The 26,974-nt window shown below is 39.3% G+C and overlaps 1 protein-coding gene across 2 annotated transcripts in view; it reads right to left on the bottom strand.

The window, feature by feature from the left end:
* The window catches only part of LOC120541449 (aminopeptidase N-like), an 82,578-nt gene continuing 55,604 nt past the window's right edge, over window positions 1-26,974 (bottom strand). Inside the window, exons 14-20 of one of the 2 annotated variants that reach the window (XM_039773087.1) lie at window positions 24,599-24,746; window positions 22,951-23,042; window positions 17,965-18,075; window positions 17,137-17,304; window positions 13,910-14,050; window positions 9,307-9,388; window positions 1-881 (exon numbers count right to left, since the gene is read on the bottom strand). In XM_039773087.1, coding sequence (XP_039629021.1) covers window positions 729-881; window positions 9,307-9,388; window positions 13,910-14,050; window positions 17,137-17,304; window positions 17,965-18,075; window positions 22,951-23,042; window positions 24,599-24,746 — 895 coding nt within the window. In that variant the 3' untranslated portion in view covers window positions 1-728. The remainder of the gene's footprint in view (window positions 882-9,306; window positions 9,389-13,909; window positions 14,051-17,136; window positions 17,305-17,964; window positions 18,076-22,950; window positions 23,043-24,598; window positions 24,747-26,974) is intronic. The other variant, XM_039773088.1, reaches the window with a different exon arrangement.

The raw sequence follows: 26,974 nt of genomic DNA, 5'->3' as shown, positions 1-26,974 counted from the left end.
CTTTAAGGTTCAATATTCTAACATAATTTCACTGTACAATAATGATCCTATACATAAAGTAATAAAATTTGAAAATGTCCACTGCTGTGAATTTTTATTGCTTCCAATTTCTTAAAGGCATTTGTTTACTGTTGGCTGAATGGAACTCCAGATGAACTCCTAATTTCAAATTGGTGTCTCAAAGTAAATCATGCCACTTTCTCTAGGTTTTAATCCTCTATTTTTATTTTATATGACACCCTACACAGCACACATCTGCCAAACCAGGTGACATTAATGTGCTGCTATAAAGACAAGACATAGCATAAAACAGAGAGGCTCTCAAGACCTCAGGGCAGTGGGATAACACTAGGTAGTGTAGCCTGCATTTGAACCAGGGTCCATGGGACCAGGGGACCCATATTGACCGCATGGTTGTTGTTTTAAAAGTCTTATTATTAACACATTTGCCTAGTTAACACTGGAAAGAAAAGATTAATGATGACAGCATTTCCACAACTCCATAAAGGTTAATTATGATTTTATATAGCTTTTATGCTTGACATATCTCTTTGACGGTGGTCATTTTCAAACATATTTTAACATGGGGGGGTTACTAATTTATTTTTTAGAAATTGGGCCCATCAAGTTCTAGTTATGCCACTGCCTCAAGGCCTTCAATGTCTTCCTGCTCAGCATGTCAATGTCAGATGTGACCCATCCAAGATAATGGCCATGACATTTCTGTGCTACTCTGAGGCCCGCTGGAACCACTTTAGCACCTCCTGCTTGTTTTTGTTCACCCACTTGATATTTGATCTGGTTCTCTCCAAAGCCAGGGAAATAGTCGGTGCTGCCATACCAAAGCCAATGTGTTCATTGTCCTTCCTGAACTGCTCAAGCTGGTTTGGAAAAGCAAAAAGAGAAATAAGCAGAACTGGCCTCACAATGATGGATTCCTTCCATCACAAAAAACAGCTCATTCACAGAACTGGGAACTGAACTGTAATAATAATAATAATAATAATAATAATAATAATAATAATAATCAATTTTATTTACTCTACATGTCATTACACCTCTCTGGACTTTCAACTATTCATTACAAGATAAAGCCTTTAAACAGTATAAATACATAATTAAATCAAATAAAACACCTATAAAAATACAGTACAATTATACAACTAATAAGGATATAACTCATGGCACTAAGAAGGAAATTCTAGAAAGGTGAATTTTAACATTTTTTAAATAAAGAAACAAAATGAAAACACCCAACATCAAGAGGGAGAGAGCTCCAAAGCAGAGGCACGGTGTAACTAAAAGCCGGACCTCCAATTGAAGACACATGAACTGATATGACAACAAGAAGGCCAGCAGTAGAAGAACACAGTAAGCAGACCGGTGTGTAATCTTTTAAGAAGTTGTTCTGACATTTTTGCCCAAGGTAGAAGTGTTCTACCTGTCATTGCTTTGCTGAAGACCATGAAACAGGCAAATATGGGCAGGGAGCTCATCTGAATGATTGGAGTTACTGGTATCAACTGTCTTTGCAGCTAGCTGGTGTGCCAGATCATTACTTGATCTTCTGAACTCACTCTCTGATTTTTAGCTCATCTGGAACTGGCATGAGTTAAACAAAATCCTTTAGAACATTAGAACAATCTAAATGAGAAAATTCCATTCTGTCCAACAAAGCTCACAATTTCTAACCACTTAATTCTTCTAAAATAACATAAAGTCCTACTGTGAAACAACCCTGATTGGTAACTTATTTCATGTGTCCATGGTTCTCTGTGTGAAGAAAAACTTCAGAATGTTTATGCGAAATTTACCCTTAACAAGTTTTTACACACTCATCTTGAACTCCCACTTCCTTTTAGTTTGATGTCCTCTCAGATGGCATCTTTTCAAATGCTTTATGAAACAAGATGAGTAAAATCATATGCACCACTTTGATCATATCCTTTTATTGCTTCCTGGTAGAATTCCACCGTGCTGGTAAAACAAGAACTCCCTCTTCTAAAACCCATGCTGACTGTTTAGTAAAACTCCTGCTCCTGCCATGTGTTCCTCAAGCTTTTCTTTAATAATTCCTTCCATTATTTTTCCTGTGATGCACGTTAAGCTTACTGGTCTATAGTTGCTTAGATCTGCCAGATCACCCTTTCTTTATCACAAAATAATATTTGCCATTTTCCACAGAGTGCAGTGACTTCCTAAAATATGCGTCAAGGGTTTTTATATGTACTTGCTAACCTCCTTTAGAACTTGAGGACAAATATTATCTGGTCCTAGTGATTTGTTTAATTTCTGCCTATTTAATCTGAGCAGTACTTCTCCCTCTACAATTTCCAAATCACTCACTCTCCTTAGAAGTTGCTTGGAGGTTAACCATTTCTTCAAATGTCAAGACCTCAGAAAAATGTGAGTTTAGAGCATTCGCTATTTCACTGTCTGCACTAAGCCAGCTCTAAGGTGCAGGGAATTACATAATTATTATATATTGGTGAATGTACGAAATTATCTGCATGTGTCTTACCTGTTTGTGTATAGAAAGAAAGAAAGAAAGAAAGAAAGAGAAGCTTATGTTCTGAGTTTAAAATATAAAATAATCTGGTTTAAGATACTTGTATTTAATCTTAAACTTTTGCCCTAAACCGGAACAGTTTAGCAAAAAAGTGGATGGATGGATGGGTTACATGGGCTTTAATCGTCTAAAGAACATATGCGGAGTCATTGTACTGTTTGTCCTGAAAAATGACACTCCTTGAATTTCTGCTGGGTGTCAGAACATTGCACGTAACCGCCATTGTTATTTACAGTCTGTGAATATTCCGTTTTTGCATTAATTCAGTTTCTTCGAATTTAAAATTTTGCTGTTAAGGGATTTATAGTATATAGACTCTTCTGATCTTTCTAACAGAAGAATCTAAGAATATAACAATAATTCTACTCTACTACTCCCAGCACTTATATTTATAGTAATTATAATAATAATATCACAACCCCATCCAGCAGCACTGGACACAAGTCCTGCATTGTAATGATAGATGGGTGTGTAACAATTCCCCTAAACTCAAAGAGAGAAATACTACACAGACAATTAACTCATTAATTTATTCTTAGCACAGCAGACCTGATTGTTCTACCACTTCTGCTCCCAAAGCTTGTTGTTAAGCAAAGACAGAAAACAAAAGGAAACAATTATGGAAAAACATAAAAGAAAATGTTACATATACGTATAGATATATTGTAACAGAGCAATTACACATGTTTGGTTCACACAAAAACATCAACTAAATAAAGCTACCTTTAGCTGCCCCTTGGGAAATTTCCTGCCCCCATATACATAAAAACAAAAACCCAAAACACACCAAATCCCCACCTTTACAGTAACTATAAAGGAATACCCGTACCAACTACCCTCTACAGATAATATATACATACACATACACAAAATTGTCAATACGATCTTATAGAACAAGAGATGCCGCGGAACAAGTAAGGCACATATATATGCATAAATATAAACAGAACACTTGAGACAGACATATCTCCAAATGTGTCACGACCCAAAATTCCAATGTGTTATTGTCCGTTAGAGGAGGGGAAATGTCAGAAGATGGGAGGCAGATTTGAAAGGACCAGAGGAAAACTGAACACAGCGCTATCCCAAAAGTAAAAGGATAAGGCATATGGACAGTCTTAAAAACAGGCGTGCAGGTGGCCACCTCACTAACCTTGTCCAAGTGACAGTATGTGTGTCATTTCTACCTTTTCTCTCAGCACTGATAATATGCGTCACTCCTTTTTTTGGCTTAGTTGCAACTGCCTTGCAGATCGGCTATTCCTCCTGACTACTTCCTCCATGCTGGTTTCTTTTTGGCAGTTTGACCCTTCATTGGCTACCAATCAGAACAGTTTCTGATGGATCTCTCCAGATCCTGCCTAAGAAGGGTAATGCCGTACATCACCACGTCAGGGCTGACAGTCCTGAAACTATGGAAATTTACCCCACCGGAAACTATGTGGAAGCCCCGGCAACGACAAGCAGCACAAAACAAACAGACAAGGTACAATACAGAGCCCATAAGAAGAATATGATAATAATATTTTACCTATGTGGCAGTGCTACATAATCCCCCCGCCCCCACCCCTACTCATAGTTATGGGTGGCCCAAAATAGGGTTTAATGTTAGCTGCATGTATTGCACCTAATTCAGTGGTTCTCAAACTGTGGGGCGGACTCACCTAGGGGGGCGTGAAGTAACAAAAAGGGGGGCGCGAAGATGTGAAAAAAAGAAAAAAAGAATCGAAAATAGGAAAAATACATCTATTGAAACCAAAACAAATTAACTTAAACTACATTCTGATACTAGAAAAATAAATATAGAGTTAGATAAATGTGGAAAAAAGTTAAGTAGGTATAATAAAATATGCATCTATGATATATCATTAATTAAAAAAGAACAAATTGGTATTAGTGGGCTCCTTTCAAAAAAACCTTAGGGGGCGCAATTAAAACTGTTATGAAAACTCGGATTGCAAATACTTAAAGGTTGACAAACGCTGACCTAATTTGGAGTCTGTTTCTAATCCCTTCTCTATCTGGTAGTTTACTGGTCTGAGTTTCTTTACAATTTTCACTGGTCCTATCCACTTAGGTGCAAGTTTGGCAGAGAAGTTGGATGTAGCATCAGAGACATGGTGGGCTCTCACCCAGGCCAGGGGCCTCATGTATAAACGGTGCATATGCACAAAAACGTTGCGTAAGCCTGTTTCCACGCTCACATTGTGATGTATAAAACCTAAACTAGGCATAAAGCCACGCACATTTTCACGCTAGCTAAATGATTAGTGTATGCAAGTTCTCCACTCGGTTTTGCAAACTAGCGACACCCAGCATCAAAGCAGTGATTTTGTTCCAGTGTGGTTTGCCTATCTTTTTTAGATCTACATCCCTGACGCAGCTTTATCATCCATCCATCCATTATACAGCCCGCTATATCCTAACTACAGGGTCACGGGGGTCTGCTGGAGCCAATTCCAGCCAGCACAGGGCACAAGGCAGGAAACAAACCCCAGGCACGGCGCCAGCTCACCACAGCGGCTTTATCATATACACTGAAATTAACCGCATATTGTTTATTAGTTTAAGGCATCTGATTGTAATTAACCTGTAACAATATAATGGTCCACAAAATGGCCAAACTATTCCAAATTCCATAGCTGCTTTAGCATTGTTACTCTTACTGCACCACTCAGACTATTTATCCCATTGTATCTGTGTGTGCAATCTGATCGTAAACAGAATTATCAATATACAGTGATACAGCTATATCGCGCTTCGACTTTCGCGGCCTCACTCCATCGCGGATTTTAAATGTAAGCATATCTAAATATATATCACGGATTTTTCGCTGGTTCGCGGATTTCTGTGGACAATGGGTCTTTTAATTTATGGTACATGCTTCCTCAGTTTGTTTGCCCAGTTGATTTCATACAAGGGACGCTATTGGCGGATGGCTTAGAAGCTACCCAATCAGAGCGTGTATTACGTATTAAATAAAACACCTCAATGATATACAATATGCTTCCCACTCGGTGCTTGATTGTTTGCTTGTCTCTGTCTCTCTCACTCTCTCTGACATTCTGTGAGCAGAGGGGCTGTTTGCACAGAGGCTGTTTGCCTAGAGGATATGGACGCTCCTATAAAAAATGCTGAAAGACTACCTTCACATTGCTCCTTTCTTTGCGCCGCTTTATCGCGGTGCGCATACTTAAAAGCCCAAAAGCACGTATTGATGTTTTGATTGTTTGCTTTTCTCTCTCTCTCTCTCTCTGACATTCTCTGCTCCTGACACGCATTCCTTTGAAGAAGAAGATATATTTGCATTCTTTTAATTGTGAGAAAGAACTATCATCTCTGTCTTGTCATGGAACACAGTTTAAACTTTTGACTAAAGGGTGTTATTTCATGTCTAGAGGGCTCTAATAATGTTAACAGTGTGGGAGAGTTTATAAGGGCTTAAAATATCTACTTCGCGGATTTTCACCTATTGCGGGGGTTCTGGAACGTAACCCCCGCGATCGAGGAGGGATTACTGTACAGCATCAAGCACATGCTGCCTCAGCCATGCTGTTTATTGAACTAGCCTCAAATGACAAACGCTTCAGAGCCTTAACTGTACGGACATCACGGTTCAGAAACAGTTTCATCCCAAGAACTCTAAACGCACTCAATCAGTCCATCAAGTGCTCCTGGTAGAACAGTTTGCACTTATAAGTACAATCACCTCACTGTAAACTTATGATACAGTTATAATATTGCACAACCTGTGCCACTTTATAAAGCACGTGTTTACAAATGATGATGATATCATTTTTAAGATGAAATGCAGCAAAATATGTTTATTACATTATACAGATAAAATGTTAACATCATTTAAATAATCTATATTGTTAATAATTAAACATGTGAGGACACGGTGTCGCAGTGCTAGCGACAAGCTGGCGTCATGTTCACAGATTGTTCCTGCCTCGCACTGTATTCTTGCTGGGACTGGCGCGACACTGGAAGGATAGATGGATAGAATAATTAAACATGTACTACGAAGATTTCAATGTTCCTTAAAAGTTTTGAAGAATCTGCGTTCTAAGCTTACAGATGGCTTAACATCTATTACAGAGCTGATTGTCTGGTGATTAGTTACTTGGAGAAAGAGGTTAGTACATTCGAAAAAGACAGTACTGATGCAATAAATTAATTCATCGAAGGTCTCGCATGGCGCAGTAAGCATCTTGCGGGAGGCAGAAACAATCTCTGGACAGGGCGCCAACTCATCACTATCACTGCACCGCCATGTTCCTATGTTTAATAACATGCTTTAACTCCTATCATCATGAAAATAATATCACGTATACATCTCAGTATTTTAGTTATTCAGAGAGCTGTAATATCACGAATGTAATGGATTCTGTGTCCAGTTGGAGGAAGAGAGCCGGTTTAAGAAGCAAGTAGTGATTCACACACACAGAGCACATAGAAGATCACGTACAAAACAAAGCATTTAACGTGCTACTTTAATTACGATGTGATTTGAGAAACTGGTTAATTAAACGATTTTAAGATGAAGTTTATGATGTTCTACTTTAATGACATTTCGTGCTTTTTCCCCACCGTGTGCCTTTTTTTTCTCTGTACCCTAATAAGCTTTCATATGACACTCAGACAGTGGGCTTACAACTCGGCTTTTCACTTTGACTTTGATATGTGACTTCTTTTTTATTTCCGGCACTGTGCGATTTTGTGAACGTGAGCTTTCAAGTTTCTCCAACACGCTATGTCACTCGATCAACTTCATTTTGTTGATTATACTACGGTTTATTTGAACAAATAGTATGTTTTTCCTTTGCCTCCACTTGGTATTTGCTGAAATTCTTATATTTTCCCCGTGCTTTTCCCATTGTCTTTACACAGAAGGCTAAGCTTAAGGGCGATTTATATTCATTTGCATATTCAAAGAGGCGTAATTCTGGGAGGAGTTTGGGCATTACATAAAGCGCGTGCACAAGCGTTAGTTTTCACGCTGATCGGGATTAATGTAGCGGAAGAACATGGAAGTTGGAGTACACACAGATTCCTGCATCTGGATTTTTCTGTGCGTAAGCACATTTCGGCTTTTGTGCTTACGCCATGTTATAGTGCGAGTTCTACGCATGGCGTTATACATGAGGCCCCAGGTGAGTGCATTGTTTCCAAAAATCCACTCAAAAATGGTATGTACCATCTGGCTTCTTTGTAAGCACCACTGGAGCAGCGCTGGGTGAGGTCAAAGATTCTATGATCCCCTCAGCTAGCATCTTGTTCACATGTTCTTTAATGATAGCTCTCTTCTGTGGGTAAACACTATATGCCCAGCCACGGATAGGGACCTCGTCAAGGGTATGAATGTTATAAGTGACTATGTTGGTTATTCCAAATCTTTCTGTCCACACCTCTGGCCACCATTGCAACAGAGGTCTCACCTCAGGAGGCTGGTTCCAAATGCTGGCCATAACAGAGCCATTAGATGTTAAAACTTCAGCAGCATAGAAGCCTAGGTGGACCCAATGGAGATCTTCCTGGGCTTTCGATATAAAGTTGTGCATTACACCCCCTACCAGAGAATACTTCCGTGGGTGAAATGTATATTCAATTTCATGGTGGTAACTGAATCCAGCCCAAGAAGCAGTGGCAGAGTCAAGTGTTGATCATCTAAGATATAAGTGTTCGTCTTTCAGGTCATGAAGTGTAGTTGATATGCAGTAGGAACCCTGCCTAAAATGAGATGTTCGGTCACATCCCCTACAAACTTGAAAGATGAAGAAGAAATCAAATATTCTACTGTACGGGCCATCCTTTCCCACAATTTGTTCTTCATCAACTTATAAAGGCTCCTGGTGTCCACGACTGCATCTACTTCCCGCTCTATCACTTGGACTAGTATAACCAGGAGTGCAGTTTTCATCTGTATCACAGAGAGATCAGCTTTGGCTCAGGTGCATTTCCTGGAGGGCTTCTGAGCTTGACTGTCATTTTTGCTGGAATGGACCTTGTTTTAGTACTTCTTAGATACCACCCAGTCCTGCTCTATTTGGGACATGCAGGTTAGGTGAATTGGTGACACTCAATTGCCCTTGGGTGTGTGCAGTGAGGTCACCCTATGATAGACTGGCACCCTGTCCAGGGTTTCTTCCTGCCTTGTGTCCAATGCTAGCTGTGATAGGCTCCTGCACCCACTGCAATCCTGGCCTAGATAAAGTGGCTTATAAAATGACATGACATGACAAATGTGGTACAACATGCCATAAACTGTTCTCCTCAGTTTGTCCTTAACAGGTTTAACTGTAAACATTGTTATAAATAATTTATTTCATAATTTATTCTCTAAAATGGCAGAAATGAGCTTGTGGATTCAATTGGGAATGAAAAGGAATGATTTGATTATCTCAAGAGGTGAGTTACTGATTATAAAGAAAGTTTAGAAACAATGTTCATTATGCAGGTTGCATGGAGAGCACATTATCAAAAGACATTTGTTCTATGCTGTTGGGGTTTTATTTAAAAATGAACAAGATAAATAACAACAGTCTCTTCCACTTGGATCGATGTGAGTTATTTCATGGCCCTTCTATTATCAAAGGAAATTGTTAATTTTAAAACATGGAAGCAAATGCAACCTGTAGGAGACAAGAACCAAGATAAAGACCTCTGCATAGTTCCCAGTGCACTTAAAGTCAAGGAAACATCAGTGCACCTTGTCCAAATGGGAGGATACTTACCTGTCTGAGCTCTGATTCCGATGCAAATCTCTCAGATACATTATCTATGATGTGTGAAAACAGGAAAAAGCTGGAGCCAAACCTGCCAAAAGCAAACATGTTATAGTCTGATGTGTCGACACTGCACACTCAGCACAAGAAAATGGCATTTACTGTATAGCCAGTCCCACTGTCGCATTGATGTCTTTGCACAGGCACAAGTAGCTCAAAGCTCAACATGGCTTGTGGGTCCTTTAACTTTCTGCTATCAGATTTGTACTATAAAATGTAAATTTAATTAAAATCGTGGATGAGAAAAAGGGATGCTGAGAATAAAAAGGGTAAGATTTGTCAAATCCGCTGAGAAAATCACTGGGAAAGAAAATAAAATTAAATGGCAAAAGTAATTCAATGTTTTTGAAAATTAGAATGTTGTAATCTTTTGGTTCAATAGCAATTTAAAAATCCAGTGGCATCTGCTGCTTACTACTAGACTGACCACCAAATGTCTGCTTGAATAAGAAGTATATGCAAGACTCAGGATAACAACTTAGCAGTGGCTGACAGTTAGTCCCTTACTTCTGCAGGTCCATCCTTTAAAAACCTCCAGCCTGGTAAGAAGTCATTTTCCCGTCCAGCCTGCATACCAGTCTGTCCTTTATGGCACTTACAAGGGTCACAGGTCCACAGAGTCTGCTACAGTTACTAGTCAGGAATCAATGCCAGTCCACTCAAGTCCACACACCTAACTGATCCATGATCCCACATCCCCATGGAACACTCATATGATTCTATGACAGAATTGAAAATGAACAAATATTTACACTCTGTCTAGATACAAATAGGTTATTAAGCTTCTCTGGCATATTGCATCATATCCAAAACCAGACCGACTGTCTGATAAAGCAGAAACTGCACAAGAATGGACAACAGCTTCTACAGTGCTGTACTTCCCCAGTAAGGAGAATTGTGGGTCATGACCTATCAGCTACCATTGTAATTTAAGTAAAGAAAGGGGTCCTGTAACTTGTGGAGGGTGCCTGCGTGGAATAAGCGATTAGACCAACATGTATACAGAAAGTAAATCCAAGAAATCAACACTCTGAAAAAAAATGTTAGTCTGAGAATTTCATGTGTCCGGTCATGCAGCCAAAATGACTGTAAATAGCAGCTTTGTCTTTCTCTGCCTGTCTTGTCGATGTCTGCCCATTTCATAAACTTTTGTTGAGATTTCTCATGTTTGAAACAGATCTGTATCTTTACAAATGAAATGAAAAAATAGCCAATATACACAAAGAGAAGGCATATAAAAACCCTAGTAGAAACATCATAAAAAAGCCAACATACTCAAAGGATCACAAGGCTAAGGAATGGCATGTTTGTTATTTTAGAGAGAGGAAGGATTTCATGAATGAGGGACAGAAACGGAATGTAACAGACTCAACAAAAACATTTTCTGTGCAAAAAAGAAATAATTCTATAGAAGATGAATAAATGTCTAAGTAGAATTGCACATCCTAGATTGGACAGCCTTTTAAATGATAGTCAAGCTACAGTTCATGTTATTATGAGCATAACTGAATGAAGTCCTCCACATAAATTCATCATTCAGCAACTGTAACTGCCAAGTCAGAAGTATCTTTCTTTTTCATTTTTATTTCGTTTTTAGTCATTCTAGTGTGTGTTCAGACCACAGTGTGCATACGTATACACATATATATATATAGTGAACACGGCCCGGACACAGACAGGCAGACATGTTGTAATCCACCACCACATGTTTATTTACAACTATTATATACAAGTTTCCAGTGCACACAAACCGCAACACAGTCCTGGCCACACAATGCCTCCTCTTCAGGCCGCCTCCACTCTCTCTTCTCCTGCTTTGTCCTGCCTCCACCCGACTCCAGCCTCGAATGAAGGGAGACGGCCCCTTTTATATCATCCCGGATTAGCTCTAGGTGTGTCCCAGCATGCCTCCCTGGACACGCCCCAGTGTGGCGGAAATGCCGGCTGTTCTCCTGGAAGCTCTCCGGGTGTCCCTTCTTTTCTTCCCCCCAGCACTTCCTGGTGTGGAGGAAGTGCTGAGGTCCAGAGTCCCCAAGGCATTGGGGCGCCCCCTGGTGGTGACCACGGGTCCCTACAGGGTTGGGCTTCTAAGCCCTCTACCCGTGGCCCCCAAAGCAACCAGGAAGGCAGCCCCCACGTAATCCAGGGTGGGTATTGACCCTCTTCCGGTCCCTCAAGACCTCCCGGCCGGGTCGTTGCCCCTGGTATCCCTGACAATATATATATATATTGCGAGTAGGAGGACATTGTATGGACCAAGTCAAGTCAAGTTGGGGAGCATGCACTGGTACAGTGCGTTACCGCACCCACTGCATGACGAAACAACTTGGGATCCCGGTTGGCAACCTCCCAGGTAGACACACAGTCCAGTCCCACCCTCCGGAAATGACCATCTATCTGCCACAGCCAGGTGTTACATGGGCGACCCTTTGGTCTGGTCCAGCCACTCAGGTCCCCAACAATGAGGACTGAAGATGTCACTTCCGGTTCCGGCACCTAAGATGACGTCAGAAGACGGTCACTTCCGGTTCCCCTACGTCACTTCTGTGTTAATCACTTAAAACTGCCATCTTTCCAAACATTCGTCAGTTCTTGTCTAGACTCCAAACTAATCACTTCTCTAGAAATCCTAACCCATTGCAGCCAGGGATAATATGAGTGGCTGCCCCAAACCTTTTTAAGTGTGTCAGTTCCTATCCTTTTACAATATATTTATATTTACTAGTTGGCTTCACCCCCTGCTCGCTTGCCGACCCCCCACCCTGTGCCATGCGCCTGCCACTTCGCGCCTCTACTGCTTGTGTATGTGGATTTCACTTTCACCAGACAACAAATCTTTTATTTCTCGCGGATACACCTCTTCACTGGGAAGAAACGCTACTTTTCCCTGATAGCAACACGAATTAGACAATATACAAGTCTCCGACTTACAGTTTAAATCTGAACAATATATTCGATCTCTTTTCGCTGTTCCGTTATTTCACCAAGTAATAATTTCTGTTTGTTTGTACTAATGCGATATTTACTATCATTTTTTTGAGACTTTCGAATTTTAGTACTTTCATTATTTCTAACCTGCTATGCATGTGTATCGCACCAACGTTTTTGTATTCTTTACAACGTTCTACCTTGTCATCTACTCTTTGTCTTTTATTTCCGGCCCCAGGCATGGTTAAATATCTTGGCACAAAGTCTCGTCTCACAGGACATGAAAATATCTCTCTGAGAAAGTCACGTCTCGTCCCAGGCAAAAAAGTTTTGTCTCGTCCCAGATTTTTTATTATAATAGAGATATATAATATATATTGTCACACATGCATGTGGAAAATCTCCTTACAGGCTCTTTTGAGGTATGTAATAAGCAACTGGGATGAGAGCGGGTAATCGCTAACAGTGTTATCTCCTTCTTTTGCCACGGAGTCGAGAAACCTCCCAGTGAGGCAACAGACTCTGCCAATTCTGGTTCAGTTACCGTAAAAGCCGAAGCTTCCCAGGAGGTGTCATTTTAAGCAAGAGCTACCAACTGGATGGAGCTTTACTACGGATGTGACCTAGCTAACTAGCTAAATTATTTTGATTTGAATTTTAGCCCTGCTTTGGGGGACACTCACGCTTAGAAAAGAGCATTGTTTTGCTTATTATTTTGGACAATACATAGCATGACACAGTTGGTACCCAAAAGTTTGTCATTTAATGGAGCTGTCCTTCCTGCACTTGGTCACACTATATATATATATATATATAGTGGGATACAGCCCGGACACAGACAAGTAGACATTCATTTAAACCCACACACATTTATTTACAGTATTTACAATACCATTAAACACACACAACCCAGTGCCGCACCCTCAAGTCCAAGCCCTTACACAATTGCGTTCTCTTCTCCTGACTGCCTCCTCTCCTCCGAGCTCCATCCTCTTTCACCTGACTCCAGCCATCAAATGCAGGGAAACGGCCCCTTTTATGCTTACCCGGATGAGCTCCAGGTACCTCCTGATAACCTTCCGCCGGCCCTCCCAGGTGTGGCGGAAGTGCCGGCTGTGCACCTCGAAGCACTCTGGGTGTCCCTGGTCCTCTTCCCCCCAGCACTTTCGGGTGTGGACCACGGTCCCATATAGGGTTGAGCTTCTAAGTTCTGGTCCCCAAAGCCACCAGGGCGGTCGCCCCCTCGAGTTCTGGAGGAGGCGTAAGCCCTCCTCCAGTACTTCTGGGCATCCCAGCTGGGTACCACCCCCAACCACTCGCCACAATATATATATATATATATATATATATATATATATATATATATATATATATATATATATATATTTATATATATATATTTTGGTACACTGTATTAATCCCTGAGGGGTAATTTTCTTTACAGATAAATTTTTATAGTCCTGGCCCTGAAGATAAAGACATGATGATTAATCATTTGAAATAAAAGTAGAGAAATCCAATGTGGCAATTATCCTGTTGGACCTACTGTACCTTCATGTGTCTCCCATGTATGTTTAACAGTGGAATATGAAGTCATATTGAAATCAATAAAAAGAAGACTCACTTATTGAACAGAGTTTCCCAACGGGATTGAATGAAGTCCCAAACCAAAGACTGTCCCACCACGTTTCTTGCAATGTAACTTATGGTAGATATGGAATCTTGCTTTCGAATGTATTCTTGATTCAAGGAATATTCTAAATATCTGGTAAATACAGAAACATTTCAAATCAGAATCCTGATTGTTTACAGAATACTTTACCAATAATATTAACTTAATACTGGAAAATAAGATACAATTTTCAACAAAGTAGATTTGTGAAAATAACACAATTTTGTCATGTAAAATATACATTTTTTTAGGACGGACGTATACAGAAGATACAAATTTTATAACTGAATTGATGGATATAATTCATCTTTCATTTTTTGGGGTTTATTTCTCCAGTACAAAGTGAAACCTAGCAGTACAGTGAAAAGGGCTGCTTGCTGCCTCACAGCTCCAGAACCTCATGTTTGTGTGGGACATCCTCCCACATTCTACATTTTTTTGTATTTAGCATGAGAGTTCATTTCAATGGATAAATATGATTTTCACCATTTGATTATACAGCATATTGAATATATTGAATACATTAAGTCTTTGCAGCTGTAGCTGTTAACTATTTGCCTTTAGCACTCATGAAAGGTATATTAATTAAATAAAGCCTGTTGATCTGTGAGCTAGTCCTGCTCCTGCTGCGGAATCCTGACTCCAATGGTTCTTTATCAGTAACTTGCAAGGACATGGGAAATGAAACTAATCATGTCCTTGTGTACTTAACTGTGTATTTAAGAAGTACAGTCAGCAGCTGTAATTCAGTCATCTCTTTTGTGGCACTGTGGTGACTCGGCACATAATGGTAAAATAACTGTATTCTTCCTATTCAGAAACTGACTTTCTCATTTGGCTTTGACATTCAAGGTAATGAGAACAAATCTTGAATTATCTTTGGAACATAGCATGCAGCAAATCAACAGTGACTTCCAAAATTCTAATCAGAAATGCACATGAACCCAACACAGTAGAAGCATCTCATATCACAAAGAGTAAGTCTGAAAACTCTCATAAAGCAGCAGATATTGTAAGTGAGGCAGCAATAGCAATGCTCTCTAAAAATCATTCAAGGCAGCTTTATGTGAAGGAAAACTAATAAACACATGAAAAGTCATAGAATATAGTAGGTCCGCAATATCTGTTTACTAAAAGTGCTTTACCAAGAACCAACATTGGATATTCTGTCAGTCCGTTGTACAGCACAATTGTCTACAAATGCACTAATGTACACCAGCCCAGGTTAGAATGGCCAATCCTCCAAACACAATGTGAAAGGAAAAATGAAGTACCCATAGAAAAGCTCACATTTGTGAAAATTCCACAGACATTCACTATAAAAGAATTTGATTTTGTTCTTCTGAACGTTTGAGACACCAGTACTAACATCTTCATCACCATGTAGTCACAATATAATATAATATAATATAATATAATATAATATAATATAATATAATATAATATAATATAATATAATATAATATCTGCGGTGGGTTGGTGCCCTGCCCAGGATTGGTTCCTGCCTTGCGCCCTGTGTTGGCTGGGATTGGCTCCAGCAGACCCCCATGACCCTGTGTTCGGATTCAATGGGTTGGAAAATGGATGGATGGATAATATAATATAATATACAAGGGATGTTCCAATAGTTTCCACGCTTTTTTTAACTCTATTTATTAAGAATTTCAAAAACAAATGACATAATTTTTCTACATAGTCACCTTAATTTGTGAGGCAATATTCCCAGTATCATACCAACTTTTTAATGCCCAATTACTTCTCCTCCCACCTTCAACGTTTCCAAAAAAAATATGAAAGTGCAGAAACTTTTTGAACCTCCCTCATAATATAATATAATATAATATAATATAATATAATATAATATAATATAATATAATATAATATAATATAATATAATATACTGCCTGTGGTGGGTTGGCGCCCTGCCCGGGATTGGTTCCTGCCTTGCGCTCTGTGTTGGCTGGGATTGGCTCCAGCAGACCCCCGTGACCCTGTGTTCGGATTCAACGGGTTGGAAATTGGATGGATGGATAATATAATATGTAACACTTTTAGTTTAGGTACTGCAAAAATGCATCTATTTCTCATTGACTCTTATGCAACAATGCCTAAACATAGGCTTCTTTGAGACTTCATTAAACTTATTAGACATCAGTAGATAGTTATTCACCTCTTCAAAGTGACAGTTCTAACAAAACTTCACTTTAGGGTGGTCTGAGGTGGCTTAACTGAGACACATTTCTCTTGATATTACATATTTAGTATAAGACCTGTGAATTCCTTATATTAATTTTACCATCATTTCAGCACAGAGATGAATAACTGATTTACTAATGTTTTATAAGTTTAATGAAGATCAAAAGAAGCCTTTATTAAGGTCTTGTTGCATAACAGTGTAATGGATGCATTTTTGCAGTACCAAAAGTGTTATAATATATGTTTTTCTCAACCTTTTTGGTGTCGTGGCCCATTTTATGCCATGAATGTGTCTTTGCAACGCAGTGAAGGAAGTGGGGTGTCCCTCTTAGTGAATAGAGAGTGATTGTCAAAGTCTTTACCGCCTGGTAATTTAAGCACGATTGTCAGAGCGGAGTGACCCACCACGACACACTACCATTGTAAACAATGGCAACTCAGAAACCACCAGAGGCAGCCCACAACCCAAGTGGCTTACAACTTGGTGGTTGAGAAACAATACAGTATAATATAATATAATATAATATAATATATGGGTGGCATGGTGGTTAATGCTGTTGCATTACAGATTAAGCATCCTATGTTTGAATCCTGTGTCTGGCTATTGTCATTGTGGAGTCTCCAGATTCCCCATGGGTCTGGGTGGGTTTTCTTCCAGATAACCTGTTTTCCTGTCACATCCCCAAAGGCATTTATGTTGGGTTGACTGTTGATTCTATCGACCACATGTGAGCATGAAGGTGTGTGTGTGTGTGTTTTTAGTGGACCCTGGTCTGGAAATGGACAGGCTCCCTTGTCTTATGTCGAATGCTGCTAAAATAGATTTCTCCACCCTACCTGCCCAAGAGTCCTGACTTGGATCACGTATCTTTGAGAATGTATGCACAGCCATACCAAATGAGATATGGCTAGACCACTTATAGCACTACAGTGTTACTCAAGTTAGTAAAAACATTATTAACTCAAAGTTTTTTGACCCTCACCTATTCAATAGCCAAGGCTCCTTTGCACAAGAAAGGGCATATCTCAGCCTGTCAGATTCAGCAGTGAATGTTGTATTCCTGAACATTTTCCATCCAAAATCCCACTCCTCCACTCCTCCTGAAGCAATCGCACTGCAGTAGATGAGCGACCTCAGGTTTGGATGAATGCTGTTTAGTAACAGAAAAACAGTAAAGGCATGCCATTATGATCATCTGTAAGTGTGACACCATATTTAAACTCCTTTTGAACCGCAAATGGCTCCATTATAAGGCATTCCTGAAAATACAAATCCATATATTTTTTTGACAATCACTGTTTTACTCACATTCGAGCACTTTCATAGCAGCTGCATTAGTTAGCCACTGAGCCTTAGCTGACGTAGCAAGAGATTGAGTATTTCCTTTCCATTGATTTTGTAAGCTGTATGATGTGAGATAGCAGCTTTCAAACTGGGTTCTTAGAGAACTCTGTGATCACTGGTATGTTCTCCAGAACTGTAGACTTTTTATGAGTTAAAATAAACAAGTGAGTTAAGAGAATAATGTGCAGACATGTCTGTACTAAAGGTTTAATCAGCAAATATACAATTTTTTAAATGTCTAGTGAGAAGAAAAACACTTGATAATGTCTAGGTCTTCATAATGTAATTTGTTAGCAAAAATTCAGATAAATCACGATTTGCCATCTGTGTGACAACATGACTGAAACAAAAACTTGGGGCTGAGCCTTTGAACTCCTGAGCCACTGGACGTACTGGCCATCTTGGCCTTTTCACCCTCTATTTCCCCTGGCCATCTGCTTCTCCTAAGTGGCACAGACAAACTTACGGGTTGGCGGAGGGTTTATCCATCCATCGTTTGTACAGTCTAGAAGCCAAGTCGCGGCACTTCTTCAGTCCATGCTCACAGGCAATCCACACAGCAACCCTCTGGCTGTATCTAAATGCAAGAACACAAAGAGTGATGAAGCCATATTCAATTCCAATTTTTACAGTGATCACAGAAGTAGCAAATTACTACAGTTACACATATTTATACTTAAGAACTTTTTTTACTGTCTTTTCAAGAAGCCACAAATCTACTGTATTTTATTGAGCCACAAAATATAGGTCTTCTTGGCTGTTAATGTGGAAAGTAAAAGCTAATAATAAGAATTAATCTTATTATTTTTATTAGGCAGGCAAAGTGATTTATGAGATCTGGATACATTGCCATTCCTGTGTTAAGAGATTCCAAACTGCTCAATGCTCTGCTTAAAACATATTAAAAGTTTTTCATCAAGAGAACAGTCTTTGCATTGTTTTGTTCATTTCCACAAAAGAAAACTTTGTATGAGGCTCATCATTTCCTACAGAATTCTCCTCACATTGTTTGCGCTGGGCTTTGAGTGTCACTTAACATAAGGATGCTGTGTGTGAACGGTAGGTCATAATCAATTAGTGTGGAGCATGAGAGCCAGTAATGGTGTTTTCAGGATCCAGAAGAGCAATCAGATGAATCATAGCATATGAGATAATGTCAAAACAGGCAGGCATCGGCAAACAACAACGGAAATCATTCATAAGTGCAAATAGTTGATTTTAGTGGCTTCTTTGTGTTTTTTACAGTCTTGGCCACTGGAAGTCTTGGAAGTTAATTAGCAGCTAAAACAGATCACTAATTAAGAAAAGGGTTAGAATGAAAACCTGCAGCCACTGCGGCCCTCCAGGACTGGAGATGGGCGCCCCTGCTTTAAGGTCTCTGTGTTTCATGCTTTTTCAGCCATGTTTACTATGTAAGAGTGGAATTTGAATCCTGTTCCAATGTGCACCTACAGTTGTGCTTGAAAGTTTGTGAACCGTTTAGAATTTTCTATATTTCTGCATAAATATGACCTAAAACATCATCAGATTTTCACTCAAGTCCTAAAAGAAGGTAAAGGAAACCAGTTAAACAAATGAGACAAATATATTATACTTGGTCATTTATTTATTGAGGAAAATCATCGAATATTACATATTTGTGAGTGGCAAAAGTACGTGAACCTCTAGGATGATCAGTTAGTTTGAAGGTGAAATTCGAGTCGGGTGTTTGCAATCAATGGGATGACAATCAGGTGTGAGTGGGCACCCTGTGACATTTAAAGAACAGGGATCTATCAAAGTCTGCTCTTCACAACACATGTTTGTGGAAGTGTATCATGGCACGAACAAAGGAGATTTCTGAGGACTTCAGAAAAAGAGTTGTGAATGCTCATCAGGCTGGAAAAGGTTACAAAACCATCTCTAAAGAGTTTGGACTCCACCAATCCACAGTCAGACAGATTGTGTACAAATGGAGGAAATTCAAGACCATTGTTACCCTCCCCAGGAGTGGTCGACCAACAAAGATCACTCCAAGAGCAAGGTATGTAATAGTCGGTGAGGTCACAAAGGACCCCAGGGTAACTTCTAAGCAACTGAAGGCCTCTCTCACATTGGCTCATGTTCATGTTCATGAGTCCACCATCAGGAGAACACTGAACAACAATGGTGTGCATGGCAGGGTTGCACAGAAAAAGAGAAAGCCACTACTATCCAAAAAAAACATTGCTCCTCGTCTGCAGTTTGCTAAAGATCACGTGGACAAACCAGAAGGCTATTGGAAGAGTGTTTTGTGGACGGATGAGACCAAAATAGAAATTTTTGGTTTAAATGAAAAGCGTTATGTTTGGAGAAAGGAAAACACTGCATTGCAGCATAAGAAACTTATCGCATCTGTGAAACATGGTGGTGGTAATAACATGGTTTGGGCCTGTTTTGCTGCATCTGGGCCAGGATGGCTTGCCTTCATTCATGCAACAATGAATTCTGAATTATATCAGAGAATTCTAAAGGAAAATGTCAGGACATCTGTCCATGAACTGAATCTCAAGAGAAGGTGGGTCATGCAGCAAGACAACGACCCTAAGCACACAAGTCGTTCTAGCAAAGAATGGTTCAAGAAGAATAAAGTGAATGTTTTGGAATGGCCAAGTCAAAGTCCTGACCTTAATCCAATCGAAATGTTGTGGAAGGACCTGAAGTGAGCAGTTCATGTGAGGAAACCCACCAACATCCCAGAGTTGAAGCTGTTCTGTACGGAGGAATGGGCTCAAATTCCTCCAAGTCGGTGTGCAGGAATGATCAAAAGTTACCAGAAACGTTTAGTTGCAGTTATTGCTGCAAAGGGGGGTCACACCAGATACTGAAAGCAAAGTTTCTAAGTTTCTTATAAATGTAAATGTTCACATACTTTTGCCACTCACAAATATGTAATATTCGATCATTTTCCTCAATAAATAAATGACCAAGTATAATATTTTTGTCTCATTTGTTTAACTGGTTTCTCTTTATCTACTTTTAGGACTTGAGTGAAAATCTGATGATGTTTTAGGTCATATTTATGCAGAAATATAGAAAATTCTAAACGGTTCACAAACTTTCAAGCACCACTGTAGCATGTGTCTGAGTCTCATATCTTTCTGAGCTTATGCTTAAAAGCTGATGCTGTTATTTTATTATTCACTATAATAAATATATTTCTTGTTATTTTATATAACCCCTTAAGATAAAATGTTATATTTATGCCATAACCATTCTTCTATAATACTAAGTTTCTTGTTTTGTACCCAGCTGGATCATAAAAAAAAAATTAAATGTTGGTCCTTTTTGTTCAAAACAGGATAAATCTGGACAGGAACTCATACGTCTCCTAAAAATAAAAATAAAAAATAATACATTTAAAAAGTCAGGTACACCCTAAGCTAACAGGACTATCAATCATTTATGGTCATTTAAGGCAGGGGTTCTCAATGTCGGTCCTGGGGACCCCCTGTGACTGCAGATTTTTGTTCCAACCAGCCTCTGTTTTTAATTGGACTGCTGAGCTAATTAAGTGAACTGTTATTTCCCAGATTTCCTGTTTTGGGAACAATATAGAAATTAGAAAAGTAAGTAAAAAATATTAAAATGCACTAAGTAGTTATATGGGAATAATGTTTTTTTTTTCTTTTTAACAATATTTTCATTTTAATTTTCATTCTGTTTTTCTAAGTGTTCTAATAGTTTAATGAATCCATTATTTACTAATTTGTGGGTCTGACACTAAAGTAGTTGCAGCCTTTAATGATTCCGTGCTGTTTGCCTGGGTGTCTGCTCTGCTCGTTTTTAATTGACGTTATGAAGGGAGCAAACTGCACAGAGAAAGGACAAAACATAATAAAAGAGAGTTAAGCATTTAAATCCATAGCAAAAACAGGAATATTTCTAAGTTTCTTATAAATGTAAAAATCATGCTGCTGTGCTTTTCTGAATGTAGAATAACAGAAAATGAATACCAGCTAATTAAATGAGATCAGTGTTATCAGGTGTCGTCACTGATTAGAAATCTGATTGGAACAAAAACCTGCAGCCACAGGGGGTCACCAGGACAGGGTTTAAGAACCCCTGATTAAAGGTATCAACGTTTGCCATGTCCAGTTAACAACTAGGTGTAACCAATCATGTTAACAGTTTTCAAATTATGTAATGAATTCCTTTTTTGAGTAGTGACCTAATCAATGAATTGTATAAATATAGCGCAGAGGACACTTTTTTCTTTGTAACATGTTACTAATAATATACTCAGCAAAAAAAGAAACGTCCCTTTTTCCAGGACTGTGTATTTCAACAATAATGTTTTAAAAATCCAAATAACTTTACAGATCTTCATTGTAAAGGGTTTAAACAATGTTTTCCATGCATGTTCAATTAACCATAATCAATTAATTAACATGCATTTGCGGAATGGTCGTTAAGACCTTAACAGCTTACAGAAAGTAGGCATTTAAGGTCACAGTTGTAAAAACGCAGGACACTAAAGAGACTTGTCTACCGACTGTGAAAAACACCCAAAGAAAGATGCCCAGGGTCCCTGCTCATCTGCGTGAACGTGCATTAGGCATGCTGCAGGGAGGCATGAGGACTGCTGATGTGGCTAGGGCAATAAATTGCCATGTCCGCACTGTGAGACGCCTAAGACAGCGCTACAGGGAGACAGGAAGGACAGCTGATCATCCTCGCAGTGGAAGAGCCCGGATCTCAATCCCATTGAGCACATCTGGGACCTGTTGGATCGCAGGGTGAGGGCTAGGGCCATTCCCCCCAGAAGTGTCCAGGAACTTGCAGGTGCCTTGGTGGAAGAGTGGGGTAACATCTCACAGCAAGAACTGACAAATCTGGTCCAGTCCATGAGGAGGAGATGCACTGCAGTACTTCAAGCAGCTGATGGCCACACCAGATACTGACTGGTACTTTTGATTTTGAGCCTCCCTTCATTCAGGGACACATTGTGAAACATTTTTAGTTTATGTCTTATGGTGTTGACTCTTTTAGTGTTCATACAAATATTTACACATTAAGTTTACTGAAAGTATAAACAGTTGAAAGTCAGAGGACGTTTCTTTTTTTGCTGAGTATATATGCACTTGTTGCCTCTTGCGAGATTTAGATAAAGAATAACGATTGACGCTTTCTATTGCTTAAATTGCCTGTGTTTTATTGCTTAAATAGGGGCATTCCAGTGTGGTTGTGTCTGTTTCAAATTCTTTTTTCCACAATTAAAAGTTAGAGAGGTAGACACATTGGTCAATTTATTATGGTAGGCTCTGAGATGACTGATGAGCTGTACAAGGAAATAAAAAAAGAATGAAAGTACAATAATGTATTACATTATACTTAAGTCACTGAATAAAATTTGGTACGTGACAGAAAATAAACTTATTCTATTTATTATCAAGTAACGACTAGCAGAGAGGCAGAAAAGAAAAACACTTACTGAGCTGTGAGAGCAGATGGGATTTCCTTGAAGTTTTCTGTGATGTTTTCAAAATGCTCATACAACTGGTGAACTTGCTTCCGGAGGTAAGCCTGAAACAGATGGTTTACATTCACATTGTCATCCATCTACTGCCTTCACTGAACTTGCTGAATGCAGTCTGGAGTCATAGTTACATTTAGGTTTTGAAAAAGACTGCCTTTTATTAATTTGCTTACTCAGTTTTTGGAGCATTAATTATTTCTTTAGCTTTTTTTTTTCAAAAAATTGTATATGCCTGAAAACCTTATTTGTGTTTATGAACTGAAATGAAATAATAAAATGACAGTTATGAAAAATATATTGCCATGAAAAACTATAGCAATACACATTGATGAGTCAATAAATTCAGAAAAAAATGTGTAAAAAAAAGTAATCTAATTATTATGAAATACAATGCCATCATTTCACTATATTTACAGGTTTTATTTAATAAGGACCTCTTTTTAAAGACTGGCTCTTTTAATGTTAGTGTTATTTACTCAACTTGAGTCAGATTACCCTCCCCAACCCTAATCGTAACCATAGTGTAACCAGGCATGTCATTGACATATAATAGGAGACAACCTCCTCAAGAACCTCCTCAACAGACTGGAGCTCTGGAGGTCTGCAGCTGTAGTCTGTTGGTGTCTCTCACAATGGTTACATCGCTTGTCAATCAAGGATAATGGGCAGAGCTTTTTCCAATATGAAAATGATCATTTGATGTTGATTCCTTTGTATGGTATAGGTGGTAGGCTAGCAAAGATCTTTTAGGGCTACGTGTACTTTTCTCACAAACTGGAAAAACATCAAGGCAGCATTATTTGTGGTAGCTAGTTTTGTGAACAAAATATATGGCGCTGATTTAACATATTGTAACTGTTAAGCAATGGGGGCATTTATCAAACAATAATAAAATGAACAATCAAATCCTAAAGACCTCATTGTTTACAATGTTACAGTCCACAGGAAATGCCTGGTGAAAGAAGACTTGCTGCCAGTCGTACTCTGTTCCCCTCCTTAATGTTACAGTGCCAACGTAGCTGTGACTATGTGTCTCTCCTCTTTCACGCTCAATTAGATTCTTGAATTAGCTCTTTCAGTAGGTGCCATGGTAGTGCTGTAGTTAGTTTTGTTGCCCCAGAGCAGCAGGTTTCAAGCCCTGGCCCTGTTGCTGCCTGGATGGAGTGGAAAGTCTGTGTCTCTGTTGTTGTTTTTTTTTTTCTCCTACTTTTCCAATTTTCCTCCCACCTCTCAAAGAAATGCACTTTCAATTGAAAAGTCACTTTAAATGTGTCCAGTGTGGCCACATGCATGAGTGTACTCTCCCCTCTCCAGGACCCTAAAAAGGAGCAAGTGGGTCTGAAAATGTATGCATATCACATGTAAATGTTGAAATCGTTAAAAATGAGATGCACTACCTGACTAAGACAAGTTGAAATCTAAGTAATCAACGTAGACCTCAGTGTTAATGTATGCAGTGCACCATGCAATGTATATCTCTCTGTAATATGCTGTTTGTAATGAGATTTGTAAAAGCAGTGTTAATGTTTGTGATGCGCCATTTGTTGAAATGACAGAGACACAGCAACTGGAAAGACTTTTATTAAGGTGGATATGTACACACCTGTATTGGTCCATAAACCTCTGAGCGATCAAACATAAGAAAGTAATGCTTCAGATTTTCCAGGGCTGAAGTCCATGGTATGTATTCGGTGTCTTTAGAGAGATACCTGGTGGTGTTGAGGGCCAGCATGATTGGGATATAGTCTGCCCTTTGAAAATAAACACAAAGAAGAAGAGACATTAAAAAGGGTCTACCTGTTAACTATTGCAAAACACGGTGTATATATCTCTGAAGTGTTTAAAGTTTATCTTTGTGCTCTTTTCTCATGTGTACTTTTGGTTTTCATGCTCTTGTTCTTTCGTCCACGATTATTGCCAATTGTATTGGGCTTTGGTTTCATTTTGCTTTATATCTTTTCTTTTGTTTAATTTTTTTATGCGCATCTCCTGGTTTTTATTCATGTTTTTCTGCCCGTTTTCTGATGGAACACAAGAATTTCTTTTATTTGAAGATTCAAAACACCCTCATTTGTTATTCCTCATAGCTGCATTGTACTGGGCGAGCACACATTGGTTGTCAGCATATACACGAGTCCGTCTCTAAAATTTAACACAAAATCTGTCTGATTTAGTCCAGGTAAGTTACAAACTAGTTTGACTGAGTCACTGGAAATTTCCAACTACATGAACGACAGTCACAGGAGTGCAATGCAACTGCTCCCAACTTGCTAAGATTGTGTAAGGGAATTCAGTGACTGAAAATCCTCGTAAAAATCATATAAAGTGAAGGGGATCTTTACATATTCAAACAACTTTATCTACTGTGAAACACTAATTCTTGGAAGTTGTTTGTCATTGAACAACACAGAGCAGAAAATGTAGAATACATTCAGAACTGTAAGTTGGAGATTGAAAGAAAGAGCTTTACATATTTCAATTGAATTAATATTGATTCAGCTTGCTTAAGTGGTTCCTAAAATAGGAATGGCATTTCTCCATTCCCCCAAACCAATTTGTCACACGGATCTCCTTGGGAAATACATTTTGACTCACTAAACTAAAAACTTTGGGTACCACCTACTTTAGAAAGACCAGTTTTCTAGGTGAACCACTGCATTGATGGACCAAATAATGGAGGAACCTGTTCTGTTCTCCTAGCCCAGGATTTTGTGCTGCTCTCATTTGATCTGGAGGTCTTCTATCTTCATCTAAGTCCTTCCTGGCACACTAGGAACAGAGAAGAGCAATTCCCCTAGTGTTTGCTGGGTCACATGCCCTCTAGAATCATGGGGGAACAACTTGGTTCTTCACAAAAGATTGCATTTTACTTTTTTACTGCCATCATGTCCGATTCATCTGCCTAGACCATGTAGAGCACGTATTACATTTGCACTACATTTGCAGTAGTGATGCTGCACATGAAAAGACTCCATGTTATTCTCTTCTGTGGTCTCCTAGTCCACTGCACTATGCCACCCATCACAAGGGGGAGAACAACTTGGATTGCACGAAATATATCTATAAAAATGTCAGCACGAGGTTAAAAGGTTAATTTTGCGATCCATCCACTTTACCAGTCTGCAGTGTTCATTGGAGAGTCACAAAAAGCACGATTAGCTCTCACAAAGAATCCAAACCTAGAAAGGATGACAATCCACTGCAGGTCACACATATGGATACATCCATTTTCATTTACACGGGATCCATTCTAAATTTCCAATAAGCTTCATTTGTACAATTACCAGCCCAAATACCTGAAGAGATTTTTTTTCTCAGTGCTATAGAGAAGGGCATGAGGAGAAAGGAAACCTTTCAGATGTGAACCATCTATTCTCATTGAGATTGCACAGGTGGAGAACCAGCTGAAGGTAGGGAACACTGCAGGGATCTGTGGTATCCAGAATGAACTTCTCCAGGCTGGTGGTAAGGCTGTCCTCCTGGCATTGTAAGCAATCTTTGCTTTCATTTGAGAGACGGGCGTCATCCCAACTGAATGGAAAATGGGACTTTTTGTCCCTATCTGGAAAGGGAAGGGTGATCACCTAGATTGCGACAACTACAGGGGAGTTATACTGCTCTCAGTGCCTGGTAAGGTCTTTGTTAGGGTCATCCTCAATAGGATCTGTGATCACTTGTTCATCTACCAGTGACCGGAGCAGTCTGGTTTTATGCCTAAGAAGTCTAGCATCGACCGCATCCTGGAACTGAGGGTTTTCATCGAGTGCAGATGTGAATATTGGCAGAGTTTCTTTGCAGCCTTTGTCGATTTTCATAAAGTGTTCAACTAAGTTGATCGAGCTGCCCTGTGGGAAATCCTGAGACTTTGTGGGATCCCCTCAAGGTTGCTGGATATCATAGCTGGCCTGCACACTGGTACTGTGACTGCTGTGCAGAGTGGAGGCAGGGACCTCTGTGTTTTTCCCAGTTGATTCTGAAG

The sequence above is a fragment of the Polypterus senegalus genome, chromosome 12 (genome assembly GCF_016835505.1).
Source record: "Polypterus senegalus isolate Bchr_013 chromosome 12, ASM1683550v1, whole genome shotgun sequence".
Classification (NCBI taxonomy): domain Eukaryota; kingdom Metazoa; phylum Chordata; class Cladistia; order Polypteriformes; family Polypteridae; genus Polypterus; species Polypterus senegalus.
This window is presented reverse-complemented; position numbering and strand designations above follow the sequence as displayed.